At 39.6% G+C, this 15,639-nt stretch overlaps 1 protein-coding gene across 1 annotated transcript in view; it reads right to left on the reverse strand.

The window, feature by feature from the left end:
* The window catches only part of KIF13A (kinesin family member 13A), a 217,546-nt gene that overhangs the window by 114,145 nt on the left and 87,762 nt on the right, over positions 1–15,639 (reverse strand). The window contains 1 exon segment of the mRNA XM_089918385.1: positions 13,045–13,057. Within this exon segment, the coding sequence (XP_089774511.1) occupies positions 13,045–13,057 (13 nt within the window).

The raw sequence follows: 15,639 nt of genomic DNA on the forward strand, positions 1-15,639 counted from the left end.
AACGGGGGCACAGGCTGAGGTCAGTGCATGTACGACTTTATGTGCTTTATTATTAAGAAGGCTGGACTTAAGCTTGTTGGCAAATGACAGAATCACATTCTCACTCTGCAATGATCACAGTGGCAGCGACATGGAAGATGGACTGAACTGGTGTAAAACAGGAGGAAAAGAGTCCAGTAAGCAAATCATTGTGATGAAGGTGAAAGCTTCTAATACCCAGGCTCAGTGGGGGCAGAGAGGAGCTGTAGTGAATATAGGCACTCTTTTCTTTAGTCCAGAACCCCATTCCTCATTTATTCTAGAAACAGCACCTTTTCTTTGGAGAATTATACTAACCTGCACTCCAGCCATTTGGTTCCCATGGGTCATTGCTATATTTTTATATGGCATATAAATTCACACGTTATATATATGATTTCTTGGGGTGGGGGAGGGGAAGGCAGGGAAGACACACGTAGGGGCTCAGGCTGGACCACTCACAGTCCCACGATCCCTTGACCACAGTTAACTGGTCTCAAGTGGGTGCCTGATGGGATTTCTGGATTTGCGACTAAGAAAGTCAAACCAGTCTTTCTTTAACGACTGTAAAATCTTAATGCTGTAAAATCTGGGACATGTCAAGGCTATGTTTCTAACCATGTGGACCAGAAAAGCAGACAGAGCTGGTCTGCAGTGAGAGAGAAAGAAACGAAAGGGACACACATGGGGACAGAGAAGGAGATGGGAAGACAGGAAGAAGTACTTGTATTTGAACGACAGCCACTTCCTGCCCCTGAGGTCTTTGATGCTTCCGAGAGTCCTTCTAACACATTTATCTTATGGCTCATTTAGTTTGAGTTCCTGTCACTTTCAGCTGAAAGACCCCCAACTACTGCAGGAAGAAATATATAAATATGAGAGCTGCTAAAGGAAGAAATAACGAGGCTTGATCATCCATTGAATGAATTGAAAGTTATGAATATAAACAGTCCCATGGACAAAGGCACCCCTGAAAAAGTGCTCTGAAAACCATCCAGAGTTTCAAAAACTTGAAAATAGGAACTAGTTCTCCCAAATCCCATACCAATATTTCGACAGAGCATAGAGCTTCCATTTAGCACTAACTCAATTCCAACTCTTTCAAATACTCCATTCCTTCCACGTTTAATCCTTCATCATTCAGCTTTAAAATCTGCTTCACTGGTTGCTGAGGGGCAAGGGTGGTGGTGTCACAAATACACAATCTGTGGCATTACTTTCATGGTTCTTTCATGCCCTGATTACTTCTCCTCAGAAAAACTAGCCACCCAAATAACTTCCAACAGCATATGCAAAAGGTAATTGGGATGTTTTCACACACAGACTATTTCTTCTTTGACAAAAACAGACCAAATGATCAGATGCAAATGTCTAAGCATATACTGTATGATCCTAGATTGTCTCCAATAAATGATTAAACCCAGATCGAATTTGAGTCACCCTGATATCACCTACTACGAGCAATCTCTGGGTCTGGTTCAGAACTTCCAGACCAAGGCCTCACCTCATCTGCCTACCACCCTCTGCTGGACCAGGCCTGGTGGTCCAGCATGTAGAGGAGGCTGTGCTGACTCCAAGGCCCCAGGTCACAGAAGCACCTGAGGTGGTCCAGGCGTTGCAAACATTTATTGTGCAAGTCAGATCAAACTGTAAAGGGTGACAGGGTTCACTGCTGGGGATGATCTGTACCCTACCAAAATTTGCACTTCCCAAGACATCTGTGATGTTATGAGAAATATATGTTTGGTTCCTGACACAGAGCACCTAAAGCTCTTGGACTTTTGTGAGTGATAGGAAGTCTTTTATTCCTGACACTGAGCTCTATTTAGGAGCTCTATCACATTGGAAGCTCCCAGGTGATAGAAGCTCCCAGGTGATAGAAGCCTCTTTTGTTCTAAATAAGGCGACTTATTGCGGAACTGTAGATAACTTCAGGATGGGGGCCAGCTGCCAGAAGGACAAGTCTTGACTAGAAACCTAGAACTTTCAGCCTCACTCCCACCATCTCTAGGAATGGGAGAGGGCTTGGAGACTGAGTTAATAATCGATCGTGCCTCCCTAAAATTCCCTCAGTGAATTTACAATAGCCAGGACATGGAAGCAACCTAAGTGTCCATCCACAGATGAATGGATAAAGAAGATGTGGCACACATATACAATGGAGTATTACTCAGCCATAAAAAGAAATGAAATTGAGTTATTTGTAGGGAGGTGGATGGACCTAGAGTCTGTCATACAGAGTGAAGTAAGTCAGAAAGAGAAAAACAAATACCGTATGCTAACACATATACATGGACTCTAAAAAAAAATGGTTCTGATGAACATAGGGGCAGGACAGGAATAAAGACAGAGATGTAGAGAATGGACTTGAGGACACAGGGCGGGGGAAGGGTAAGCTGGGATGAAGTGAGAGAGTAACGTTGACATATATACACTACCAAATGTAAAATACATAGCTAGTGGGAAGCAGCTGCATAGCACAGGGAGATCAGCTCGGTGCTTTGCGACCACCTAGAGGGGTGGTATAGGGAGGGTGGGAGGGAGACAAGAGGGAGAGGATATGGGGATATACATATGCATATAGGTGATTCACTTTGTTATACAGCAGAAACTTAGATAACATTGTAAAGCAATTACACTCTAATAAAGATGTTAAAAAAAAAAAAATCCCCTCAGTGACAAGGTTCAGAGAGCTTCCGGGTTGGTGAACACATCCATGTGCCAGGAGGGTGACGTGACTCCACAAGGACAGGAGCTCCTGTGTTCGGGACACTTCCGGACTTCACCATACATACCTCTTCCTCTGACTGCTCACCTGTACCCTTTATCATAAACCAGTAAACCTAAGTGTTTCCTGAGATTTGTAAGCCATTCTAGCAAATTATCAAACCTGAGGAGGGGGTCTTGGAAAGCCCTGATTTGTAGCAAAGTCAGAAGCGTTTAACCTGGAGACCCACTACTTGCGATTAGTGTCTGAGGGAGTGCAGTCTTGTGGGACTGAGCCCTTTATCTATGGGGTCTGTGCCAGCTCTGGGGAGTTACTGTTAGAACTGAAGTGACTTGTAGGCTACCCAGTTGGTATCCAAAGAGAATTGTTTGGTGTGGAAAACCCATACATATGGGGTCAGATGTGTTATGAACAGAGAAAGTTTTCCTTTACCATCAATTACTTTGTTTCTGTTCCTGGCATACATCTTGATTCCTATACCACATTTCTGCCTTTTGAAACCTTCCCCATACTTGAAGGCCCTCCTCAAGATCCACTTTTAGCTAGGAAGCTTTTCTTCCTCCGGAGTCACAAAATATTGCAACAATGAATGTTGATGTTTATCATAATCTATTTTCCACTACTTACGGTGCTGTATATGTTTAATCTTCCTCACCACACTGTGAATTCCAGAGAGCAGGAACCACTAGTTGAATCACCTCTTGAGCCCCACAATACTTCCTGCAAATGTTCTCAATTAATAATTGTCTAATTAATGACCTTTGAATGAATAAAGTAAAAATGCTTCCTAGGGAAAACGCATAGCAGGAAGGCTATGTTGCCATTCAATTCATGCAGCTGCAACACTCACGGACTCAGATATAAAGGCAGAAATGTAAGGGGTGACAGCAGAGCGGCTGTATTTAACAGGGTAAAAGAAATAAACAAAAGCCTCAGGACGGATGCCGAAAAGACATTCCGTACTCAGCTATGTGTTTGGCCTGAAACAGTGCTGCCTGACAGAAATATGATCCAAGCTACATATGTCATTTAAATTGTGTCTACAGGCACATGAAAAAGTAAAGAGATAAAACAATTTTAATAATATTTTAATGTACCCTAATACATCTAAAAAATTTATCTTTTTTTTTCCTCATACTAATTCTTTGATGTCTGGTGTGTATTTTAAACTTACAAAAATCTCAATTTTGACCAGCCACCTAGCACATGCTCGAAAGCCACATGTGGCTAAGAGGCTGCTGTACTGGACAGCACAGGTCTAGAACTCATCTCGTTTGAGGCCAACACTTAGTTTTCAAAAATGCACAAAGTGAGCGATGAAAATGATGGTGGTCACACACTGTAAAACAAGTCTGAATGAAACTGCCCTTCAGATGGCACAGGCTGTACAGAGTAAGACTTCCCCCTACTTTTTTCTGAGTAATTTTTGTAAAGGCAGGTTTTTGGTATGGCAGCATGACTCTTTAAAGGAAACTGCCTTCAAAAAGTAACAATTTTATTTTGTTATGATGTCATTTTCTCCTGCTCACAATTTTGCCAACAAATTTATGTAACTAGAAGAGGGATTAAACACCTTGACGTTCAGCAGTTCCTAACAATGCTTGTAAATAAAATAAAAAACGTTTAAAGCGAGTTTAATTAACAAGATCAGATTGTTCAGATGGCTCTTACCCTAGCTTATGGAGATATTAGAATGATGAGCATGACTTTAAAAATGAGCAACCTGAGTAAAAAAGAATATGATCCTTAACAAAGTGATCTTGCAGATACTTGCATTTCCCCCAAACTCTTCCTTCTTACTCTTTCCCATTTTCTTTACTGCATAAAACCCAACAAATAGAAAAAACACTTTACAACCATGTACAGATAGTAGCGGCAATCAGAAGGCCTAGAACTGGGGCCAAAAAGCTCTCTCACTGGATGGTCTTGGCTGATTCATTCCTTAAGCCTCATTCTCCTTGGTCTTAAAGAAGAGGGTCTGAACAGTCTGAGTTCAGAAATTTCTTCCAGCTCCAAAGTGCTCACTTGGCACCTGGAAGGTACTCAGTAAACACTGAGGGATGAAGAAGAAAACAGAAAAAGGAGGAAGAATTCATTTGTTTTTCTCTGCATGTATTTCAGTGTGGCTCTGGAGGAAAGTAAGACACTTGTGCCAGAAATGACAAAAGCAGGAAAAGTGAAGGGTCCTAGAACATGCCTGATATTCTGAGGGCCATCGGGGAGATCCAGAACTGGGCTTCTGAAGGCAAAGCTACTGTGACTGGGACAGTTTCCTGTTTTCCATCAATAAAGCATGCGTAACACAATTAGATAGAGATCTTACACATGTGTCTTCTCCCTCTGTACCACCTCTCTGCCAAAATCCAATGTTTGTGAGAAGAAGGTGGCTAACCAAACAAGCAATGTCCCCTTTTTACCTCCATCTGCAATACCTCTAAGACAAAAACCTTAGACTCAAAACTACAGTCAGACCAATAAGGAAAAACACACCTATTTCAACTCCGAAAATTATGAGACAAAGGCTCTGTTTTATTTATTTATTTATTTTTGGCTGCATTGGGTCTTCGTTGCTGCGTGCAGGCTTTCTCTAGTTGCAGTGAGTGGGGCCTACTCTTCGTTGCGGCGCACGGGTTTCTTACTGCGGTGGCTTCTCTTGTTGCAGAGCACAGGCTCTAGGCGTGCAGGCTTCAGCAGTTGCAGCACATGGACTCAGTAGTTGTGGCTCATGGGCTCTAGAGCGCAGGCTCAGTAGCTGTGGCGCATGGGCTTAGTTGCTCCGTGGCATGTGGGATCTTCCCGGACCAGGCTCGAACCAGTGTCCCCTGCACTGGCAGGTGGATTCTTAACCACTGCACCATGAGGGAAGTCCCAAGGCTCTTTGTTTTAAACTAACGAGGAGGCATAAAGCAGGTGTCTCCATGTTTGTCTAAAGCTTATTTTTCTTTTTAAGGGAAGTAGAACACACTCCAATAAACACTGCATAATATGCTACTGGTAAAAGGATTAATAGGTATGCACTCAGCCCATGCTAAAATAAATGTTTCTCCGCTCTGGAGTACAAATTTACAAAATGTAACACCAAAGAGAAAAATCCAAATGTATAGTACAAAACAATTTATACAAGGATAAATTTGCGTAAATTTTCCTTTCTATTCTAATATGCTACATACCCATGCAATATAAAAAAATGTTTAATCTCACTTTTAAATGTCAACCAGAAGAATTTTTTTTTTTCCCTGTCCTAATACAACACTAGAAAAAATAACTTTTAAGAACAAAAGAAACACAATTTGGCGAGTGTACGTATGTGTCCTCAATGCCATCACGGGCAGCAGTACCACATGAGTACCTGCTTTCTCTTCTGAGTTTTCATTGGTTCTTCCCCATCTTTCCATTCCCTAGAGCAGGATGGGTCCCAGGGTGTTAGCCTCTACTCTCAGGTCTTCTATTCCATTTAATCCTTTCTTCCTTGACAACATAATCAATACCTCTTCCTTTACCTCCTATCTCCTTCCCACAAGAATTTACCTGACCTTTCTAGGGCAGACTACAAACCTTGTACAACCTGCTAGGTATCTCTATCAGACGCTTTGCCATCATTTCCAATTCAACCCACTCTAAACCTGAACTCTGACTCCTCTTGCTGTATTGTCTTCTCCCACATGCTATAAGCACCCAAGTCCTGGATACTTTAGTTCTGCAATGTTTTGATCATTCTTCCCTTCCTCTTCTCCAGTCTCATGGCACTGTGCCAGGGCAGGCCCTCATTACCTCTTTCCTGGCACATTTTATTCAATACCATCCCGAGCCCACCCACTGACCAAACCCAATTTATTTTATGCTCTGCTTTCAGATTAACCTTCTGAAAGGGAGCCTGAACTATGCCATTGCCTTGCTCAAAATAGGCAAAAGAGACACTGAATGTATCAAGGTCCAACCCTGGCGTCAAGATCTTCCACAGCTGGATTTGGTTTCAACCTCCTTCTTTTTTTCTTTTTTTTTTGGCCACACCACATAGCTTGTTGGATCTTAGCTCGCTGACCAGGGATCGAACCTGGGCCCTTGGCAGTGAAGTGCAGAGTCCTAACAACTGGACTGCCAGGGAATTTCCTCAACCTCCTTCTGGATGTGTCACCCAGGATTCCCCTTCATGTACCAGTAGTCCATCTCTATGCTATGTCATTCTCTGAATACAGCTGATATTTTCTCCATCTCTCGGCACATCTGTCTACAATCCAATGACCAAATGTATGTGGGATGTTAATAAAAAGGTCTTGTGCATTTTTCACTAAGTATATCCATAAGTATTTAATGTTCTTGAAACTACTGTAATTTATTGGGTTGTTTTAAATTTTTATTTTCTAATTGTTCATGCTAGTGTAAAGAAGTACAATTTGTATTTTCACCTTTTTCTTGCCTCGTTGACACTTGTTAAGGTCTAGAAGTTTACTTAGAGATTTCTTAATTTTTTTCAAATATATGACCTTATTATCTACAAATAAAGATGCTTTTGCTTCCTCCTTCCCAGTCTGAATTTCTTTTTTTTTTTTTTTTTACATCTTTATTGGTGAATTTCTTTTATTTTTTTTTCTTGCCTAATTACACTGACTAAGAACTCCAGTCAGTGTTGAACAGAGGTAGCTAGAGCAATATCCTCGCCTTATTCCCCATCTTGGATAGAAAGTTAAATACGATGACAGCTGAAGATGTGTAATGGATGCCCTTTACCACTTTAATTAAGATTTCTGTCTACTACTAGCTTGCTGCAAGTTTATATCATAAATAAGTGTTGAACTTTGTCAAATGCTTTTTTCTGCATCTACTGAGATGATCACATGGCTTTTCTTTTTTCTTCTGTATGAATTACATTTATTTTTTCATAATAACTTTTTAAAGGAGTTTAGGTTTACAGAAAAATTGAGCAGCTAGTGCAAAGAGTTTCCATATACTCCCTCTTCTTGAACACTCCCTCGGCAGTTTCCCATTACTAATAACTTGCATTAGTGTGTTGTATTTGTTATAAATAGATAAACCAATATTGATACATTATTAATAACTAAACTCCATACATTAAGGTTCACTCTTTTGAGCTGTACAGTCCTATGAGTTTTGATAAATGCATAATGTCATAATCCACCCTTAAAGTATCATACAGAATAGTTTCACTGCCCTAAAAATCCTGTAATTCACCTATTTATTCACCTCTCCTCTCCTCTCGCTCCTCCTGGCAACTACTGATTTCCTCTCTGAAGGCATCCAAGTATGCACTGAATTTTAATTTGGATTTAAAGTGGATCTGGCAGGGACTCCTCAGGTGGTCCAGTGGTAAAGAGTCTGCCTTCCAATGCAGGGGACGCAGGATTGAGCCCTGGTCAGGGATCTAAGATCCCACATGCCGCAGGGAAACTAAGCCCGTGTGCTGCAAACTACAGAGCCCACGTGCCCTGGAGCCCACACGCCACAACTAGAGAGAGAAAATCCGCAGCCACAACTAGAGAGAAGCCCGCACACCACAACTAGAGAGAAACCCAAGCAGACCACGCACCGTAACGAGAAAGTTCCTGCATGCCTCAACAAAGATCCCGTGTGCCAAAACTAAGACTCGACACAGCCAAAAAAAATAAAATAAAATAAAAAATAAAGTGGACCTGGCATATTGTAAGTGCTGAATTAAAGATAGCTATTATTAATTGTAACAATGAAAACAGCATTGTAAGAGTACAGTTCCAGGGATGGATATAAAGAATGTGAGATTTTTTTCCTTCATAACAGTTGGGTGGGAATAGTGATAACTCAACCAAATTTTCAAAATGACAAAATTTTCAAAATGACAAAAGGAGGTCAATCAAAATGACCTCCTTTCTCCTAATCAGCACTTCTGCCTTAGAGTATTTTTTAGTAAAATGTACAAAATCCTTACACATAATAGAAACAGTAAATATTGCAGTTAGGTGATGATTATTTACCATCATCATATAATTAGACATAATTTCAATAACTGCCCACACAGAGAATAATGAAAAGATATTCCTTAGGAAAACACATATTAATGACAAGAGAATCCAAGTTGGTGGACAGATTTGTAAGGTCCAGTGAGCACTTTCCCTTTGGGGTCAGGCCTGAGAGAAGCATCAGGATCATGACCACAGTTTGCTTATCCATTCCCTTACTGAAGGACATCTTGGATGCTTCCAGTTTTTGGCAATTTTGAATGAAGCTGCTGTAAACACTCATGTGCAGGTTTCTGTATAGACAGAAATTTTCAACTCATTTGAGTAAATACCTAGAAGTATGATTGCTTGGTTGTATGATAAGAATATGTTCAGCATTACATGAAACTTCCATGTTGTCTTTCTACACTTTCTACACCACTTTCCATTCTCACCAGCAACAGAGAGTTCCACATCCTCACAAGCTTTGGTCTTGACAGATTTTTGGATTTTAGCCATTCTAATAGGTGTGTAGTGGTATCTCAGTGTTGTTTTAATGTGTAATTTCCTTATGACATATGATGTTGAGCATTTTTTCATGTGTGTATTTGCCATTTGTGTATCTTCTTTGATGAAGGGTCTTTTCTGGTCTTTTGCCCATTTTCTTCCATTGGGTAGTTCACTTTCTTACTGTTGAGTTTTAAGAGTTCTTTGTATATTTTGGATAATTGTCCTTTATCAGATTAGTTTTACAAATATTTTCTCCTAGTCTGTAGCTTTCTTTTTATTCTCTAAACAGTGTCTTTGCAGAGCCGAAGTTTTTACTTTTAATGAAGTCCCATTAATCAATTTTATTTTTATGGATAGGCTTTCGATGTTGTATCTAAAAACTGATCACCAACCCCAAGTTTTCCAAGATTTCCCTTATGTTATTTTCTAGAAGTTCTACGGTTTTGCATTTTATATTTAGATCTATGATCCATTTTGAGTTAATTTTTGTGAAGGGTATAAGGTCTAAGTTCATTTCTGTGCATGTGGATGTCCAGTTGTTCCAGCACCATTTGTCTCCTCTGTACTTCATTTTGATATTTTCTGCTAACCTATCTTCTAATTATTTAACTCTCTCTTCAGCTGGACCTATTCTGCTGCTAAACCCTAAGTTCTTAATTTTGGTTTGGGGTTTGTCAGGGTAAGAATTTCAGTTGGGTAATTTTCCAAATTTGTTTTGTCACTTTATATAATTTCCAGTCCTCTCTAACATTTAAAAATCTTTTATCTCTTTGAATATAATAAGCATAGTTATTTTAAAGTTCATGCCTAACAATTTGAATATCTGAAGTATCTGTGATTCTACTTCTTTATTATTTCTGTTAGTTCTTTTTTTCTTTTTTACATCTTTATTGGAGTATAATTGCTTTACAATGTTGTGTTAGTTTCTGCTGTACAACAAAGTGAATCAGCTGTATGCATACATATATCCCCATATTCCCTCCCTCTTAAGCCTCCCTCCCACCCTCCCTATCCCACCCCTCTAGGTGGTCACACAGCACCGAGCTGATCTCCCTGTGCTATGCAGCAGCTTCCCACTAGCTATCTATTTTACATTTGGTAGTGTATATACGTCAATGCTACTCTCTCACTGAGTCCCAGCTTCCCTTTCCCCTCCATGTCCTCAAGTCCATTCTCTACGTCTGCATCTTTATTTCTGCCCTGGCACTAGGTCCATCAGTACCATTTTTTTAGATTCCATATATATACATTAGCATAGTTCTTGTCCACATTGCCTTATCTTGCAATGCACCTCTATCTTTGATTGGATGCTGCACATTATATTATTTAAATGCCTTGTAGAATCATTAGAGACAGGATTACATTTGCTTTCCTGCCAGGTGAGATGGGGACCTGCATTCTAGGATCACTTTGGTCCATTTTTAGTGCTCAAGACTTCCTGGATCACACAAAGAAACTTGCAATCACACAGCAATCCATGTGAGGACTGGTTTACTTCTGTTTCACCCTTACACCCCACCCAAGGCTGGGTTGCAAACCATGTTGCCAACCAAAACCATAAGAAGTTTGCCAAGGATTCCACCTCTGGAAGACCCTGAATTCCAACACTTTTTCCTCCTAGGTCCCCTAGACCCTACAAGACTGTCAGAAACACAGCTCTGCCTTTAAGCTACTTTTGTCTGAATGGCAAACACCCAAATACCAGATTCACCTCTCTACATTTCCACCCTCCTCTTAGATCTTGGTCTGGTAATTGTCCATTAACTTGGTATTTTTCCAGTGTCTACAAGTATAGGTTTTTAATATTTTGTCCAGTCTTAGCTGCCAGTTCTGCAGAAGTCAGAACAGGACTCTTCATCCTATGAGTTCCACAAATATTTTCCTCTTGTGGCCTTTAACACAACTGATTTTATATTGTGCCTATGTTCCTTACCCCAACCGTTTTAGAATGCTAGGATCAGGTATGATTCATGCAGCACTTGGCCCCTACCCAGAATATTTGTTAAATCGAAACAACCTGTCTTCTTTGATGCTTTTGCTAATTATTCATGTTCAAAATCTCATTGTTTTAAATCAATAAATTTTCATGCTTATATAATCATCACTAAAAATATCCATTTCCCATTTGCTTTCAATATTTACAGTTTCTGCAAGAAAAGGCCTTATCTATTTTAGTGTCTTTTTAAAAAATCTGACTCTATTATGTCATTTATTTTATTTCAAGATGATCTTTACACTTTCCAGATGTGTCTTATGGCATGCACATACATATTTAAATGTGGTGATTTAACATTCATTTTATTTTGATAATTTCATGACACTTCTTAGGAACTATCAGTAGGATACCTAGTGAAACCACCATACTATAGATACTGGATAGAAAATAACCAGAACATTTTCTGTGTATAAAGCAATTAGCGATTTTTTAGAAAATGTGTTTTTGTGCCTCTTTTTCATTTCACTGTTTCTCCTTCATTAAGTAACCATATGTGGAACTGCTCAGGATTTCATTGCCTTTTTCTGTAGGGAAAGAATGAAATATATCACAAGGTTGACTGTCTGTTCTGAAACTTCTAGGAACCAACAACAAGGGAAGGAAGAGCTACTTAAGGGGAGCTCCCATCTTTCTGAGTAGCAGACACATTTTTGGTTGCAAATTTTAGGGATATATCCACATCAATAATTGCTCAGGGAGAACCTTCCAATCCCCCAGATTTGGCCAGGATGCCAGTACTGATACTTCTAAACATCATATATTTCCTCTTTCTTAAAAGATTTCGTATTATTTGTTCAATGTATGCCTTCCTTCTTGGAGCTGGAACTCTTAGTGCCAAGGACCATTCCTATACTGCCTTCAATAAACATAAAGGCTAACATTTAGCAATTTCGTGGCTTTTAATACTTCAAAAGCTAAGTTAGATAGATTTTCCTTCATAATCCCAGAGGTAAGTAAACCTAATCTATTCTGGATTTCTTCCCCTCACCCAACATGCCTTAGATTCTGACCAGATAATGTGTGTGGGTGTAGCCTGACTTGATCCCATCTCAAAAAACAAAGCTATAACCAGCACCATTGGTCAGGGGCTTGTTGCATTTTTCCTTCCTTTTGGCACCAAGTGTCCCTTGGATACCCAATAAAATACTCACCAGTAATAAAATCTGCCTTCAGTTATTTAGGAGTTGGTCATTCAGATGCCCTGCTTCTCATTTTCTTCTTTTCCTACCTACTCTCTAACTTTTGGGCTTCTCACTGGCACACATGCCGTCAAAGGCTGGCCACAACAAGGGGGCTAGCTCTAATGAGTGGACTTTGTGATTGGCTAGAAACTCCAAAAAAAGCACATAAAGTTGGTAGACGGTTGAAACCCTAAAAGTTTGGAGAATTTTTTTGATGATATCAATTATTCTTAGTAGGACCCAGAAAAGACAGTTTGTGCAGTCAATAACCATAGTTACTAACCTATCATGTTACCGTTTTTGTTTTTCCACTTTCTAGGTGGTGATATTATCTAGTTCTCCACTTACCCAATCTGTGAATTAGGACATTTTATTTCATCTTTCTGAGCCTCATTTCATCATCAATAAAACAGAAACAGTAACCAAACAGGTTTGTTCTGACCCAAGCATTAATTCCCAGAATGAAATAATGTATGAAAGTGCTTTGTAAATGTAGAGGACCATTCGCATTTTATATCATTACCAACATTAATTGTTTGCTCACGGTTTAAGTTTTACATTAGAATGCCAATTTGTCTTCTCAAAAGCAGAGGTGTTTCACATGGGTTATTGTGATGGATACAATTCAGGATTTTGGCGCACCTGGCCAGCATGCATGCCAAATTCCATATCAGTGCTTACCTTGGGAGGTTTCCTGAATGATGGAAACAAAACGTTCAGCAGCAGAAGTAGAGCGGGTTGTCAACACAGCAGCCACACGTCAGAAGGAAGCAATGAAAGAGAAAAAAAACAAGGGAAACTCAGCATCTTGATTACGTGATCTGAAAGATATTCTACTTCACAAAGATCTGGAGCCATATTCACTTCATGCCTGAGGTGATAAACTTTTATATTTGTTCAAAAATATAGTGTGGGCGTCAGTTTCTTTCCTGGTTTAATAGAATGTATCCAGTCATTAAGAGGTATTTTTAATGATTCTTAAAAAGCCAACAAAAAGAGCCTCAGAATAAAGAAAGATGCTGCAATCATACTGCATGCGGTCAAATACTTTAAAATCAATTTTCACATTTAAATTTTTGTTAAATTCGCCTTAATATATATTTCCTTTGAAAAATAATAAATATGGGATTTTTTTCCCAATTAAAAACCATGGTTTAGATGACAATTTTCACATATTTCAACCCTGAATAAAAATTTAAAAGCAAGTTACACCCTTCCTTATCACCAACAACACATGTATTCTTTATCATTCTTTTTTTTTTTTTTTTGTGGTACACGGGCCTCTCACTGCTGTGGTCTCTCCCGTTGCGGAGCATAGGCTCCGGACGCGCAGGCCCAGCAGCCATGGCTCACGGGCCCAGCCGCTCCGCGGCATGTGGGATCCTCCTGGACCGGGGCATGAACCCGTGTCCCCTGCAGTGGCAGGCAGACTCTCAACCACTGCGCCACCAGGGAAGCCCTATCATTCATTTTTTGCATTCAAAAATGACTGAAACTGCATCCAGAAAAAACTCGGAAAAGGAAATAGTTTTCAAAGTAACAAACTATTAGGCTTACTTGCTTTGTAAATGTTTTGATCATATACAAAATTGAGCTGAACTATGATTTTTATGGTGTGTAATCCTATCACAGGGTCTTGGCCTTCTTGATGTGGTTATTCTTAATCAACCTCCAGTATCATCAATTCAGAAACTGCAAAATTATTGTTAAATAGAAATGGGGGAATTTTTCCAGTGGCTTTAATCCTTCTTCACAGGGAATAGAATCATGAGAATAAGAAATGGATTTTCCAGGGCAGAGGGCATGGAAACCAAAACGTACAGGCAAAATCAGCATGGTGCTCTTTCTCCATCATTGTGTCTAACACTCCCCACAGAACTTTGAGGGCCCCAAACGAAACCCAGAGCTCAGAATCAAGGAAAGAAACTCCATGGATTCCACAATCGGGTAGGTAACTCTAACCTTTAAATCTAGGGAAAGAAAATCATGACATTTCTTATAATGATGAAGATAAAAAATTATCTTCTTGAAATTCCATAAATTAGCTAAAAAGTAAATGAGTCTTTATGTTGTGACCCCAGGAAGGCACAACAGGAATGTGATTTTTGTCTTCAGGTTTTAGAGAGAAACTTCCTATAAAAACTGGTATCTCTGGCTGCTATTAAGCAAGTCTCAACATTCTGTGCATCTGTCCTTTAAAACAAGATAAACATTTATAGATGTTGTTATAAAATTGTACGAGTGTTTTTAATTCTAAGAAAGCCATGGGTCTTTGCTCTGTGCATAAAACTTGAGGTTTCTGCCAAGAAAATGTCCTTAAGTGGAACAACTGCTCTAGAAGGCATCTGCTCTGAGCAGGTAGAACAATGATGAAAACCTCACGCACAGTACTTTTGACAACGCCTTCTCTTATTTTGCTTGCTTGATTTTTAAAAAGCCATTTAAATCATGGCTTTATTTAACAGGGTAAAGAAAAGCCACTTGACTTGGCTTGCGATAAGGCAACCATATGAAACAGCATGGGCCAAATTAATAAAATATATGCTTTGCATTTAGGCTACAATGAACCAAGTAATCTAATGGGGGTAGAACATGCTAACAGAAATCCCAGGGATTTCTCCAGGGTTCTCATGTGCTTCAGGACTGTACAATAACCGTCACCAGCGGCACAGAACAAGTGCTGGTTTGTAGCCAGTAGTACACTGACCTCCTTCGCTGTCCAATAATAGAGCTATCCTTTCCTTATTGACATTTCAATACAGTTTTCTTTATTCCTATCAGGAAACCAGTCCTATTTCAAGATTTTAAGTACTTTGTAAGTGTATCCCTCTTTCTTAGAAAGATAGCACATAATATGGGAATGCCAATGTAATTCTGCTACCTTCTTTTGTGTTTCTAAGGATGGTTTGTTAAGATTAAAGGGAGACTGGGATGCATGGGAAAAAGGCGAGCCACTAAGTGAAACCGCCGCTACCCAAATTACTCATCGTTTAGTTTAGAGCAAGGATCCTGGCTACAGAAGGAAAAGTAGGTCATTTAGTTGATCACAACTATACTTCATTAATTGGTAAACAAACATTTCTTGAGGTTTGAATTAGGTGGTAAGCAACTAAGTTATCCTAATTCAGAACCATAGTTTACTGCCCCAATCCCCAGAGGCTATATATCATTTTTTTGGGGCCTGTGAAGAAAAATTTTTCCAACATGAGTAATACTGATACTATAACCAAATATGGCACGCTATCCTTTGGGGAAAAAACAACTAATGTGATATCG

Source organism: Delphinapterus leucas, chromosome 10 (genome assembly GCF_059928025.1).
Source record: "Delphinapterus leucas isolate spDelLeu-1000000601 "Yukka" chromosome 10, BTC_Dleu_Yukka2, whole genome shotgun sequence".
Taxonomy (NCBI): Eukaryota; Metazoa; Chordata; class Mammalia; order Artiodactyla; family Monodontidae; genus Delphinapterus; species Delphinapterus leucas.